This window comes from Hypomesus transpacificus, unplaced genomic scaffold (genome assembly GCF_021917145.1).
Source record: "Hypomesus transpacificus isolate Combined female unplaced genomic scaffold, fHypTra1 scaffold_228, whole genome shotgun sequence".
In the NCBI taxonomy this organism is placed as follows: Eukaryota; Metazoa; Chordata; class Actinopteri; order Osmeriformes; family Osmeridae; genus Hypomesus; species Hypomesus transpacificus.
This window is the reverse complement of record NW_025813763.1, coordinates 116,345-131,045: the sequence shown is the minus strand read 5'-3', so window position 1 is coordinate 131,045 and position 14,701 is coordinate 116,345. Positions and strand designations below refer to the sequence as shown.

The 14,701-nt window shown below is 40.9% G+C and overlaps 1 protein-coding gene across 3 annotated transcripts in view; it reads left to right on the top strand.

The window, feature by feature from the left end:
• The window catches only part of nck1b (NCK adaptor protein 1b), a 132,345-nt gene that overhangs the window by 58,909 nt on the left and 58,735 nt on the right, over positions 1-14,701 (top strand). Inside the window, exon 1 of one of the 3 annotated variants that reach the window (XM_047014235.1) lies at positions 5,912-6,066. The exons of the other annotated variants lie outside the window; for them this stretch is intronic. Coding sequence (XP_046870191.1) covers positions 6,033-6,066 — 34 coding nt within the window. The 5' untranslated portion in view covers positions 5,912-6,032. Of the gene's footprint in view, positions 1-5,911; positions 6,067-14,701 lie in introns of those variants that run through there. 3 annotated transcript variants of the gene reach the window in all.

Genomic DNA, 14,701 nt, shown 5'->3' with positions numbered 1-14,701 from the left:
TTTGTACTTCGCTAACTCAGTTAGCTGGATTTGATTATTGATATTTGTCATGATCTTGGATTGTTTGGTTCTTCAACGCTCATCCTGGACTTGCTGTCATAGCAACCAGTATGTTAGCTTAAAGGGGCAATTGACTGCAAAACCGATTTTACCTTGTCATTGTTGAAAAACGACAGTGCGGAGGGTAAACTGAACATACCGTGAATATCAAAGTCCATTGACACCTCTTTCCTATTCAAATCTCAAAAAGAAAAAAATTGGCTGTAAAACGCTAGCTTTTCAACAAAGCCACCGGTCCTACGTAGGACCGGTGATCGCCCTCTTATTGGCTCTGGTCTGTATCTTTGTCACGCCCCAGAATTTACATCCAGACCAGCCAGAGGTAGCGTCTATCTCCGATACTAGTGTAGCTGCGCGCTGCTCTGTGTAGGCTACTTATAAGGAATTACAAAGAAGAACGTTTTGAATTATAACAAGGATATTGATTATGGACCACGGTCGTAAATGCTGTGTTCCAGGCTGTACAGGGAAGGCTAACACTCACAGTCTTCCCAAGGAGCCAAACATTCAACAGGCATGGCTGCTGTTGTCTATGAGAAGATCCCGGCGAAGTTCGACACTTAATCATTAATTTGCTCTGAACATTTCACCCAAGACAGTTTTGACAACCTTGGACAATTTCAAGCAGGATATGCTAGGAAGCTGAACCTGGAAAGAGGTGCTGTTCCAACCGTATGCTCATTGCAACCGCAAGCTATAAGGACAGTATGATGTTGTGCTAACAGTTATTAGCAATGCTAACGTTTCCTGTATATAGCATACCAGGTAGAATGCTAAATACGTTTCTACACACATCAAATGACTCTAGCTAGACTAGCTGTAGTCGGCATTAGAAGGGAAGCTTCCGAAAAATAGCCAGAAAACGAACTGCAGTCTGGCTTATTGCTAACGCCTGTCTAGATAATCTATTTGAAAGAACTGTAGAAAGGCAGGTTTTAGATACAGGATACGTTAGCATTGCTAGTAACTGTTACTAGTAACACCTAGACTGTAGGCATGTAAACAAGTTTAGCTTGCTAGTTAATGCAAGAGCATAGAATGTGTGATAATTTTGCCTAGTTTATTGGCAATGGGGCTAACGTTGATTCATGTTCCTGACTGTGTTTCATTCAAATAAATAACCTGTGTAATGAAAATCTACAATTCACGATGCATGTTTGTCCAGATCTTTGTCATGTTATTTTACAGCAAGATATCTAGAGCTAGCCTAGCTAGCTAACTGAAGCCGAGTAGAATCACGATATGGTTTGGTTGCTAAGCTGTAGCCTAACGTTCTACCCACCTAAGTCAATCCAGTTTGCTTCAACAACAGAAGTGGAAACAAGTAATGTTATCATTTCAAATGATATATAGTCAATCTGTTGAAAACAGTGTTGTGTAGACACAATAGATTTATTTGCGCATTTTTATTTCAAGTCTCCAACTTCGGTGTTTCAGCGAGTGCTGCTGTTGGCCTTGTTGCGTTTTTTGCTCCCAGCTTCACTCGTTGATAACCAACCAATCAGCGCGCAGCTTAACTGAATATTAATGAGCATACCATAAAAGGAGAAAAGCTAGTGTTTTTTCCCGGGAACATTTCAGAGGATCTGTCAGAGGGCATAGAACAGCACCCGGGCCATTTTCAACCCAACCAATGTTACATACCCTATTCGGAGACCTTAAGGAACAGTGTGAAATACCCAAAAAACCCAGTCAATTGCCCCTTTAAACCTGCTCGGAAGCAGGCTTATTTTATGCAAACAAGATTTGATTGCGGCTTTATAAGCAGAGGTGATACAGGGAGTCCGTCATAGCCATGTCTTGTCCATTTTTACGACAACAACCTGTTGTGGAAGGTGCAAGGATAATTAGCAGAACAATCTGTCTGCTACTTTTTGCCTGTCTCCTGGATTTTGCAGACTTGTGTTCCCTGGCGTTCTGATTAAATCTTCAAATTCTGAGATACTTTCGAGCAAGCTCTTGCTCTGTTGCGGAATAAAACGGGGCGTGGACCTTTTGTTATAAGCAGTGTTTCTTATTAAGATTTCTACTATCGATACATACCCTTTTAAACCAATGTATGAACGTGCAATTATCCCAGACAACTCAATCCAGCTTTACTAATCACAAACAACAGGGGTGTTCAAATAACCTAATTAGCCAGATCATGATTGGCAAGATGATATGATATGATGATGTCATCTTGGATGTGTCATTTGATCTCAGATGTAATATGCGACATACGAAGAACGGACCCCAGGGGCCTGTACTACGAATCAAGATCAACATGCTCTGGATTACTTTCAGTTACCCGGCTACGCAAAGCCTAACAATCCCAATCACGATAAGCAGTACTACGACGGCGGTTATCAATTCTCTAACTCAACCCAGATCTTTCCAATCTAGAGACGTGCGCGTTCACATAAAGGGGCGGTGTTTGCACCGTATGTCCAATTGCAAACATGGACGAAACAAGCAGGAGGAGCAGACAATAATTTTCCAAACTTTTTCTACTCCTCCTGCGTGAAATATTGTAATACAAGCATATCAGGAATACAGACATGTAATACAGTCAAAATTCAACAAAGTTGCTGCTGCCAAGCTGGCAGAAAATAGCACACGCTGTTAATGCGTAAGCTACATAACTTATTGAAGATGTGACCATAACTACACGTGTGCATTCCACAACATTAAACTTTTGTTGCTGTATTATTTTAGTTGCAACCCTGCAGTGGCAAACGATCGTGGGAGCAAAAAAATAATAAAAAAAATGATACCATCATTCAACGGTAAGAAGCAGTAGGCAATACTTGGCACATATTTTAAGGCCAACAAGTACAAGGCTGAATTGCCTGAATTAGTCCCTTTTGTAGGATATTGTGTAGCAAAAAAAGCCTATAGAACAATGAAATTGCTTGCAGCCAACAGGAAGAAAAATTAGCCAACTGGGAGGGAGGGGCTCCTACACAGGACTTCACTCCTGCCGAGGAGCTGGCCCTCTCCAGCTATCAGGGTCACCCCATGATGGAAGGAGTGGAAGGGGGCCTTTCTTCAGACCCTGGTGGCAGCAGGTTGGAAGCCCAGGCATATCTATGTTTCAAGTAATCTATGTGACCATGTTCATTCAACAATTATTTATGAATATTGTAGGAGTGAAATGTATTACTGTTCTCTGCAGTGATAGGAAATACAGTGGTGTTGCTGCCACCACCCACTGTCGCCCCACTGTGCCATACAGAAGTAGCAGTGAAACTAATAGTCAAACGGCAGTATGTATGCCATATGTGGTTGCTGAAAATTTATCAAATATACCATTTACTTTCTCAAGTGGAGGTCCTAGATGATCAGGAAACTGTGTGTGGCTGCTCATTTTGGGGGTACACTTTTGAGTTTTATTTACCACTTGCAACACAGATGGTGAGAGTGTGTGAACGTGTGGCTGTGATTGAAGGGTCTGTAATGACTTACTAATGGTGGTGGTCTCAACATAAAACACAAGTCCTTAAAGTGCTCAATTCAAATATGACTCGATTGATTCAATTGCTATGGTCTTAAACTCAGCAGGAAGAGGAACTTCATCCTCCCCCTGAGCCTAGGGCCTTCAAGGCCAAGACAAAGACACAAGGTATAAGCAATGAACCTTGAAACACAGTAGTCAAATGGACACCTTCAACTTTCTCCAAGTGTGCGTGGCAAAGGGACAATGTTCTTTATTTGTTTCAGGTTGGAGCAGATAATGTGAGGGCCCTGTATAAAAGAACCCTGGAGCTCGATTATTAGAGGCTTTTAATAAAAAAAACAAGGCTGGAGATAGAGAAACTGGAATATGAGAAGAGATAGTGCATGACTGAATGAAAGACACTAAACTTAGTTACACTGACATCATTTTTCTGTGTTCCTAGGGAAGGGAGAACACAATGAGGATGTCTTTTTAAAACCTTTTTCTACGTTTTAGTATTTTTATACCTTTTTGTGGCTTTTTTGTTGTACCTTTTGAGTCTTTTGAGGGGGTTTTCACCACTTCTCTCTTTCAATGTCGTATTTATTATTTTTGAAAAGATTTATAAAAGTTAATGAAACATCAAAATTCCATGAGTAGTAGTGAAATATCATTTATTTAACTTGTGAAGAGCATTGTATAGATACACGTTGTTCTTTTTGGTTTGAAATGTTTTGGTTGAAAGAAACCCCAATTTCTGGAAAGGAAATGATTAGAAAATGGGTCAAAGCAACCCAAGGACAAAAGGGTTAAGGGGAGACACCCCAGTGAATAGGGATAACGTATCAACATAAAACCTCCCCATGTGATAACTAATAGTAGGTCAAATATTGTTTTCATTACTAGTTTCCTGTAAATGTATGTTTAAATTAGCAAATAATGCATTAAGTTGTAAAATATGATATCATTTTGCCTACATTTCCAGAACGGAAATCAGAACATTGCGTGAAAATCTTTGTTTCATTTTGTCAACATATTGGAGTCCAAAGTTTTTACAAAGGGCATGTTGGGTATCTCTTTTTCATCACTCCATTAATCAGAATAAGGTGGCAACAGACATTAAAGAAAATCCGTAGCAAATTGCGCGGCAGACCGTGTTCTTGCTCAGGTTCTCCGCATCACCCACACTATAAAAGTACCCATAGAAATAACGAAACACTATGCATAAAGTATGTGGGACTGAGTGCACAGCTTCAATGTGTTGCATTGGCAACATACAGCTCAAGAAGCTGGCAATATACGTAATTCCCTCTGCTAAGAATCTATATGTTTCATGAGGGAATGTGAAAGGGTTTGGTCGGTGTCTAAATGTTCTGTCTCTTCCCTCTCACTATCCGCGCACCAAGTTCCACAGGATCTTCTATGGACGGTGACGACATTATCATCAAGAATGGGTGGGGCTTTTATACCGGTTGATCTTCAATTTAACCTGCTCCCGACCAGGTTAGCCGTTCACCATGGCGATCTACCCCGGTAACAAGTGATCCACCGTCGTAGTACAGAAAACCCTGGGTTGAACCTGAAGTTACCTCGCTTACGCCAAATCTTGATTCGTAGTACAGGCCCCATGTGAGATTATCATCACACACCCACACACACCGAAACAAGCCACCCTCTCTACCTCGCACTTGTTCCAAGCCGTTAACATAGTTGTACAATGTTAATTAGGGACTTGGGACAATTTACACTGCTGTACTTCAGTCTTCTTAAATTGAACTTAGACCCTTTCTTTTACTATATTTAGCTCAATTAAATTTCGGCGTTTCACACTACCATTTTATTGTTGTTTGTTTTTCAGTGTGTGGAGTAACAGTGACAGTGGGAGAAACTGATAACCAGACATTGCATGCTGGGACCTGCATTCTGTAAGCGTAGCGGCTGGCCTTGCTTGTAGCTGCGTGGGGGAGTGTGTCATCGGTTTGGAGTGTGTGTCATGGGGCTGAGCCATGTACAAATGGACAATTTTTTGGAGTGTGTAGGATGAGGATTCCTATTTTCCATATGTTTTGATCACGTCTCTCAAGGCAATTGGGATCCTGTGCTGGGCAAACTCTCTTTATGCAAACATGTTGCACTGTAACTCAAAAAGACCCCCTAATTTCTTTCACTTCTTGTTTTTGGCCCTGAGTTGTGATGAAATAGTCACTTATTCCTTCTCTGTTTCTCTATCGCTCTCTCCTTCACTTCCCTCGCAGGCGAAGCTTAGCCAGTTCCTCTATTTGCGAGCCCCCCCACTCTTTGTCTGAGCTCAGTAGACTTCCTCTGCCCAGCCATAAGAGAATATCTTTCTCCTCTCTTCTCTCTCCCTCTCCCCCCCCCTTCCATCCCCCGGCGATTGGCCAAGGCCAGTCACATGATAAAGGGAGTGGAGTTCCCTGCTCCGCTAGCCACCCCAGCTAGCACTAAGCGTTCGCATGGAATAACTTCACTGTCACAGAGTAAGAGTGGAGAGGCCGGAAGAGGGAGAGAAAGAGAGAGAGAAAGAGCACCCAAAATGGACATGGCTAACCTCTTCAAGCATTTCTTTCGTGAGTTAATACTTTTCTTAGACCTTCTCTGCTTTCTGAAAGCTGAACTGGAAATGGAAAAAAACTTTTGCTTTGAATTTACTTTTAAATTGCTCTATTGGAGATGTAGACAGAGTTTGCTCCCAGGATATATTTTAGTTATTTTTATTTTTTACTTACAACAGAAAAGGTTGTCAATTCTATCCCTCAGTGTTGACGCTTATTTTGAGCTGTCAATTTTGTTATGAATGTGTCACATTGTGTGTGTGTGTGCGTGTGTGTGAAAAACTGATTTAATACCTTTATGAGAGACAATCTCTCAACAGCTTTTGGGTCCATGTCTGTTTAGCTGCTCCAGAAGAACTGGGCAGTTTTGGGTTTGAAAGCCTACTTCTGAAGCCTATAATTGCACCAACACTTCACACAAACACAAGTCCTGACAACCGATTACATAATGAGTAATCGTGCTCCATTTAAACCCCCTTTGTACGACTTGGAGTGGTCTGGATTAGACTATATTCCCATGTTAAAAAAGGAAAAAAAACTGTCACCCAGTTAGGAAACGGTTACGGATTATGAGAACTTGCATGGTGATTTAGCGGCAACTCATTGGATGGGGGAGTCTTGGCTTAGTTTACCCTAGTTTTAAGAGAGTCCCTGGTTTGTAATGAGTTACAGTAGTCGGGTCAGACAAGGTGGGGGTGTAGAACACTACTTGCATTGTGTCACAGAGTCATCCTTGCTGATTGATTGAGCTCCGATCTCAACCCACCCCCTCACTCAGTTATCAGAGGAATGTCCTTAATACCAATCATTTCACTGTGAGGAGATGGTCTACCAACACCTCATCTACCTTCTTTTTCCAAGACTGACAGGTTTTTGTAATCACACTAACTGTTGGGGTATTGACTGACAGCTCTTTCCCGCAACCACTGGGGGTTGGTACCCACAGCCCACAAACACACACATAATATGTGTGTTGCGGGGGAATCATTTTAGTGTGTGTCTCAGCTACTTTAAGTGGTTATATTGTAGTTAAAAGTGAGAGACTGTTACAGGACAAGAAGGAGCTCTTAATAATCTTAGAGGCGAGCTAACAAACCTGTAAAGTATGTAAACATAGCTGTTGGGCATAACAGTCTCCCTTCCTCATTCTCTTTTCCTGTGGTTGGGCCTCCCTAGTGAGTGGAATCTCCTAATTTAAGACACATTGCTTTTATCTTGCTGGCTGAGCAACAGAGGAAGGTGAGGGAGTTGGAAGGAAGTTGAATCATTCCATCAGCTTCGTCTCTCTGTGTCATTCTGACATTCTGTCTGGTCATCCTCCCTTCACGCTTCCGTGCACAAAATGTAGGCCTAAACGCCAACACATACACAGACACACGTAGACACACTTATGTTTTTCTTTATTCTCTCCCTTTTTTCTGTTTTAGCAGTTAAGGATCTTGGACAGGGGATGGGGAGGGGCTGCTTGCCAACAGGCTTTTCATAAGAGGAAGTAAGGGCCCTGGCGGTCGTTGTTGAAGACATAGCCAGATCCTTTAAGGCATTAGGATAGTGGAAAAATCCCTAAGACGCTTTGTTCACCAGTGAAAGGAAAAGGCGTAATTTCTTGTGGATGAGTATCTCCCTTCGCCGAGCCTGTGAGTTAGCTAAGTGTCAAGTGGAGGCACCTATTTTTTGTGTGGGGACAGTGTACGGTAGTTCCCTGATAGCCCAGATCGTCATGCTAGTCTTGTTAGATCAGGGTCAAGAAATAACTTTCGTGTCAAGCTACAGTAGGACTAGCAAGCGGGTTTCCTTTTGCTGCTAAATACCAGGCCGGCCATTAACTTGCCAGCAAGTTCTAGCCAGCAAACTAAAGGAAGCTATTGTCAGACGAGTGAGGCATATGTAGAAATTCTCAATTAAACGGAGAGACTTATATTGTTCAGTGTTTCCCACAGAATGTGATTATATTTGTGGCGGTAGGCAGGGGCGGAGCCAGACGTTGTAAAAATGTGGGCCTTAGCCCAAACCTTTGTCTTTGTAAGATGTGAGTATAGATAGTAGGGGTGGAACGGTACACTGAAGTCACGGTTCGGTTCGTACCGCGGTTCAGACATCACGGTTTCGGTACAATGGGGGGAAAAGCAAAACAAAAATGCAGAAGCAGGGCTCCAGACTAACTACTGTACATGCAAGTCTTAGCTAAATGTGCGTCGTCATGAATTAGAGCGCAAAATTGTTTTTGGAGCTTTACGTTATATAAACGTTACTCATATTGTTATATTTGCCAAATGTATTTAACTTAATATTATTATATTTAACTTGAATGTATCAGTTTTGGACACATTTGTGCAGAGAATTATGATACTGTTCCGTTTGTAAACTCCGGATTGATTCTCCTGCCGATTCTCGGAAAAAGCTGTTCGTCCCGCGCATTGATTCAGAGCGTGCACGGAGAGAGGGGGCTATTCACAGATGGGTTTGTTGTAGTGAGAGAGAGAAAATGCGAGCTGGGCAAGAAGGGGCTGAGCACGATGTGCTGTGTGCAGCTCTACAATCTTTTTGCCATGTTAAACAGTAATAAAAAATAAAAAGACTGCGGACGTGTGTGCTTGTGTGCATACACTGTTAACCTTGATAAGTACTGTAAAAAAAAAACTGCAACTCGTTGCCTTGTAATAATATTATGTTTAGGAACTTACTTGAATTAGTTGTATGTAATTCATGCTGTAGTTGACATTCTTAGTTCAATTGACTAATCTTCACTTAAAATCCTTGATTGAGATAACTAAACATCCTTGATTCAAGTTCAAGTTCAAGTCTTTTATTTGTCAGGTGCACAGAGCAACACAAGGTTAGACTGGGCACTGAAATTCTTAAGACAAGACAACGCAAGCACTTGGCATAACATAACATATAAGTACACAGAACAAATTTACATCTATGCTGAGCTTAGATAAGTGAACTTCCTAAATATACAGATAGCAATAAATAAACGACTATACTAACCCTAACACTAAAACTTCCTAAATTACAGATAACAATAAATAGTACGCTATACTAACCCTAATACACAAAAAAAAAAAAAAAAAAAAAAAAAAAAAACCTGTTACAACCCTATAAACTAATCTAACCTAAATGGAGTACAGTGCAGTAGTGCAAATTTACAGATCAGTGACTTTGTCAATGACCAAACAGGAGCCTGGTGGCGAGGTACAGTAGTGCAATGTTACTGAAAGAGCAACCAGTAGCTGAAAGTGACAGTGTATAAGTGACTAGTGTGCAGTAAAAATGTCCATATCAGTGTCCATTGAGAAGCCTGATGACCCTTGGGTAGAAACTGTTGTCCAGTCTGCGTGTGCGCGACCGGATGCTGCGGTAACGCCTGCCAGAAGGCAACGGGGTAAAGAGACTGAAGGATGGATGGGAACAGTCTCTTAGAATCCTGCTGGCTTTCCTAAGGCAACGTGTGTGGTAGGTGTCCTGTAGGGCTGGGAGCTTCCTGCCGATGATGAACTCAGCAGAACGGACCACACTTCGTAGGGCCTTGCGGTCCCGGTCTGTGCAGCTCCCATACCACACTGTGATCTGCACAGACCGGGACCGCAAGGCCCTACGAAGTGTGGTCCGTTCTGCTGAGTTCATCATCGGCAGGAAGCTCCGTTTCAGATAAGTAATAGCATATGGACGTGAGTTTTCTGCTGAGTTGATGGCTGTCTGTGAATTAACTGCTACCTACCAACCAATCAGAAACACAAGCCGCACCCCCCGCCAGTTACCGTAAAGGGCACCTAGAAAAGTTGTTTCATTCATAATTTTAAGATTATCTGTATGTATAACAAGTTTAATCTTTACCACAGTCTCTAACATGGAGCTCAGGGGTTCAACCACCCAGGGAACTATTTTATTTATGCTTACATTTCTATACACATTGTAAAAAGTTCCAATTGAAAATAAAAGAATAAACCATTGTCAAATTACTCAATTTCAATTAAATCATTAGTATTGTTTCAGTATTGAATATCACGATACTACACTTGGTATCAGTTTAATAGTCCACATTTTTGTGTGTTTTGTGTTTTGTGACAGTACAAGTTTGTTATATAGGTTATTACTACAATATCTCATAGACGAGTATAAGCAAAAAAAGCAGGAAAGACATCCAGAGAATCCTAATGATATTGGCATTAAAGGTCACATGATATGCTGTTTTTGGATGCTTTTATATAGGCCTTAGTGGTTCCCTATTACTGTATCTGAAGTATCTTTCCTGAAATTCAGCCTTGGTGCATAATTACAGCCACTACGAGCAGTCCCTCAATGAGCTTTTCTCAAAACGCGCTGTTTCTGTGTCTGTAGCTTTAAATGCTAATGAGGAGGAGAGGGGCGGCAACATGCGCTAATGTTTACAACGGATATATCGCAATGGCTTGTAGCCCCCATTGCTGTAAGATGCCTCGAATTTAGCCATTCTCATCTTAACACCCTGGTTTGCAGAATTGCACACTCATAGTAATTTCAATGAGGAGAAAGGCGGATATCGCACGCCATAACACCAACAGCAGAACGGTTATCCAAATAACAAAGAAGTGTACTACACTCGGGTTACAGCGTTTGTATTCACACTTAAACTTTGATGCCATCTATCTTTACATTAGTGACAGTAACTCAGCTGGCTCGTAGCCCCGTTGCTGTAAGATGCCTCGAATTTGCCCATTCTCATCTGATCACCCTGGTTTGCAAAGGTGCACACACTGATGCCATCTACCTTTACATTAGCAACAGTAACTCAGCTGTTAACTGCAGAGCTAATGTTACAGCCACATTCTAAGGGTAGCAAGCTAGGTAACCATATACAGGAAAGCAACAAAATGAAATAGCGTTAGTTAACTTACTTGCCCAAGGTTTGTAGCTTGACCAAGCATAGTTAGTATTGATCCAGAATTTCATTTCAGCAAGGCCAGCTTTGTATTGGCTCAAGTTGAGGAAACAGTAGTGGCTGAAATGTTTGGCGCAGACAAAACTTTGGGAAGTTGTGTCGGCACATTTCCAGTGAAAATACAATTAAGATACTGGTTGTGCAGAGGTTTGGATGAAGGAACTAAAAAAATACTTTTGTTTAGATTTGTACATCCAAACACTGAGCAACTATTATGTTCGTTCGTTTGCTAGCCATGATGTCTCTCCAGGAAAAAATGATATCGCACTTGCCTTTGCACGATCGTAGCTCAGTTTTTCATGGGCGGGCCAGATTATCTGGGCGGGCAAAGCAGAGAGAAGGGCGGTAGCCTGGCTCCTTGCGACGTCACAAGGAGGAGATTTTCAAACCGAGCGTTTGAGCCTTCATTTTCTCAAAGGCGGAGAACACCCAGGGCTTGGTTTACACCTATCGGAAATTCTAGCCACTGGGGGACCAAAGGCAGGCTAGGGGAACTCATATTAATGTTAATTAACCTCCTAAAGTTAAGTTTACATGTCATGTGACCTTTAATAAAAAAGAGTGTGCACACTGAAGTATGAGACAGTATAGATAACCCACCAAAACTGTTCAGCCTTGTGTTACTATTACATTGCGATTTGTGAATTTTATCTACACAAACCTTTGCTTCTTCTAAAAGGTTTGACAGCAACTGTCCTGCAGTTCCTCCCTTAGATTTGAAAATCTCAATGAGACAAGGACTGTGATGTTCTAGACCTTCATAGAACTACTGTTTCAGGTTATTGCCAGTAATCCTTTTTAACTCTGTCTAGACCTTTTAAATCAAACAGTTCAAACATGAACAAATGTAATTATAAATGTAAGCATTATTTTGATAACTAAAGCAGCCCAAATGAATACAATTGAGATCACACATTTTATATTAGTCACTAAATCAAAGTACACTGTAAAAAAAAAACAGTGTAAAAAAACAGGAACAATCTGGCAGCTGGGACGCCAGATTAAACCCATTAAATTACGGTAAAAAAAAATATTTTCATTAACATCAATTAACCGTAACATAATTGTAATTTTCCAGAAGCAAATGTATGAGATATATCTGTAATATCACATTACAGGCTGTTCTTTGCTGGTAAATATGACTTTTATTAATATAACTTCTCTGTAAAATAATAAATAAAAATTAAGAATGAAGTCTAATTAGGTTATACTGATTTAACATGTTCATTCAAAGCAACTCGTGTGCCCCACACAGCATTCAGATGCTGTAATCATCATCTAAATACTACAGATTACACCTGTAGCGCTGGCTAGCTGCGCGACTTGGAAAATATTATATTTCGTTGCACGTTTATTCGATAGACGTTAGATAAGGATCTAACTGGAACACATTCACACTCAGGGTGAACACTTTATGTATCCAAACTACAGACCATCACATTACACATATCAAAACAGAACGAACACAACAACAAAACTCAAAACAAAACCTTTAACTCTGTAGCTTTTCAGCTTGCCGCGGGGCATTCTGTTTAACAGGAGCGTTGCCGCTACTTTCACCGATTGCTATTTTTTTTTTTTTTATTAAAATGTTCAGCTCCTTCAGGGGATGTTGGCTATGACTTTTGGTATTTCTCACTTTTATACTTTTTAAGACATTAAGGTTTTTGTGCAAATTAGTGAGTCAGATGGCTGAGCGGTGAGGGAGTCGGGCTAGTAATTAGAAGGTTGCAGGATCGATTCTCCGCCGTGCCACCTGATGTTGTGTCCTTGGGCAAGGCACTTCACCCTACTTGCCTCGGGGGGAATGTCCCTGTACTTACTGTAAGTCGCTCTGGATAAGAGCGTCTGCTAAATGACTAAATGTAAATGTAAATTATTCTCCCATTAAAGTAATGGTAAATCCTTTCAAATCATTAAAAAGCTTCCTCCTCTTTCAAACTTAACTACTTCAGCTTACTTTCAGCTAGAGACAACATCCAACCTTTAAAATGTTCACAAGACATTCAGCTATTCCCAAATGATTCAGCTTTTTTCAAATATTCAGCCAACTTTGAATCGTGACAGTTTGAAATACATGAAAAATGTAGCTCCTTCTTGATTTTTATGATTGACCGGCTGCTCTTTTTCTGATATTCAACTAAATTGTCAAACAAATTCCTCTGACGTTCATATAGTTTAACTTACAGAAACAAGTTATACCTTAAAATTTAGGAAAACGTGTCCTCTTTCAGCCAATGTAACTACTAAAGAGCTCACATTTACAGATGTTCTGCTATGAGCAGGGGCAGTCCTAGCACATTTTGCGCTCTAGGCAAGCTTCACTCGTGACGAAAACGGAATTGCAACTTTCAAACGCTATTTTGCCCTGCAAGACTGTAGTTCTTTCAAATGAACACAACAACGATCACAACGATGAATAAACATTAAATAAAGAACAAAATCCCTGAGAAAATGTCAAGTCTGTGCTGAACTATGCTCCGGCCACGCCCCCCTGTTCAACGGTGCACACACGGTGCACGGTCACATTCACTCCCTCATCGCCTGCAAATTATGTTTTTTTAGTCTTCTGTTCTGTTGATGCCTGGCAAACAACAGTCTTAGAAGGTCTAGGTCATTTGTGGCACATATTCACTCATTTTAAGCAATCAATCTCCCTAGACAAAACGGAATTCACCAACATTTCATGACTCATCGAAAATTACGCAAATTGCAGTACAGCTGAACTTTAACTGATGTTTCGACTGAATGGCAATAACAAGGAACGTCAGAACTGGCTAGCTAGCGTTAGCTAACTATCTAGCAAGATTACATACAATCCATTTGCTAAAGTTGACAATACAACACTTAGATTTTTACCAGGATTTCTCACTTGTTGACAAATTGCCGTGTTTGTCTTCCTTAATGCCTAATGCAACAACACTTCAAATATCTTACTCATTGCATAGCACACCCATTAGGCATTAAGGACATGAAGTAAGACAAACACGGCAATTATTGGGTGTGCTATGCAACAAGTAAGATATTTGTAGTGTTGTTGCACTGGCTAATTGGCTTTATATGTGCGCCCCTATTTTAATCTTGTTTTTTTTGTATAACGTAGAATAAATGGACATATCATTTTTTATATAGGCTACCCGCCTCTGTAAAATCTTTAAAGAACTAGGTTATGTGACAGGGAGTAGGAAAACGTTCAATAATAAGGTACATCTTTTCTTCTTAAAACTCCACTAAAGTGCCCGGGGCAATTCACGCATTCATGAACCGTTTTCTTATCTGGAATTCATCATAGGCTAAGACCAGAATTTAAGGATTTACCTTTCGCCTTTGCACATTTCTCTTATTCTTCCTTTCTTTTCTTCTTAAATTTCGCCCTGGATAGCTTTTGCCTCTTCATTATTTCGTTCTTCAAAGTTCTTGAACACACACACTCTAACCAAACCCCTCACTGTGCTAGCATGTTCTGATAACACCAAGGAGGTACGTACCCCTTCCTTTTTTAAGGGGACGTATACCTGGCTCATTTTACCCTAATGTTAGATACATTTTTTGAATGTCAAAATATTGGTTGGAGATATAGAAGGGGGTGCAATAAAAACTGCCCAGCAGTTTTTTTGCGCCCCCCTCTGAGTGGCGCCCTAGGCGACCGCCTATACCGCCTGTAGGAATGACCGCCCCTGGCTTTGACAGTGCGTTCACACTGCAGCGACACGATGCGAGCGACAACAT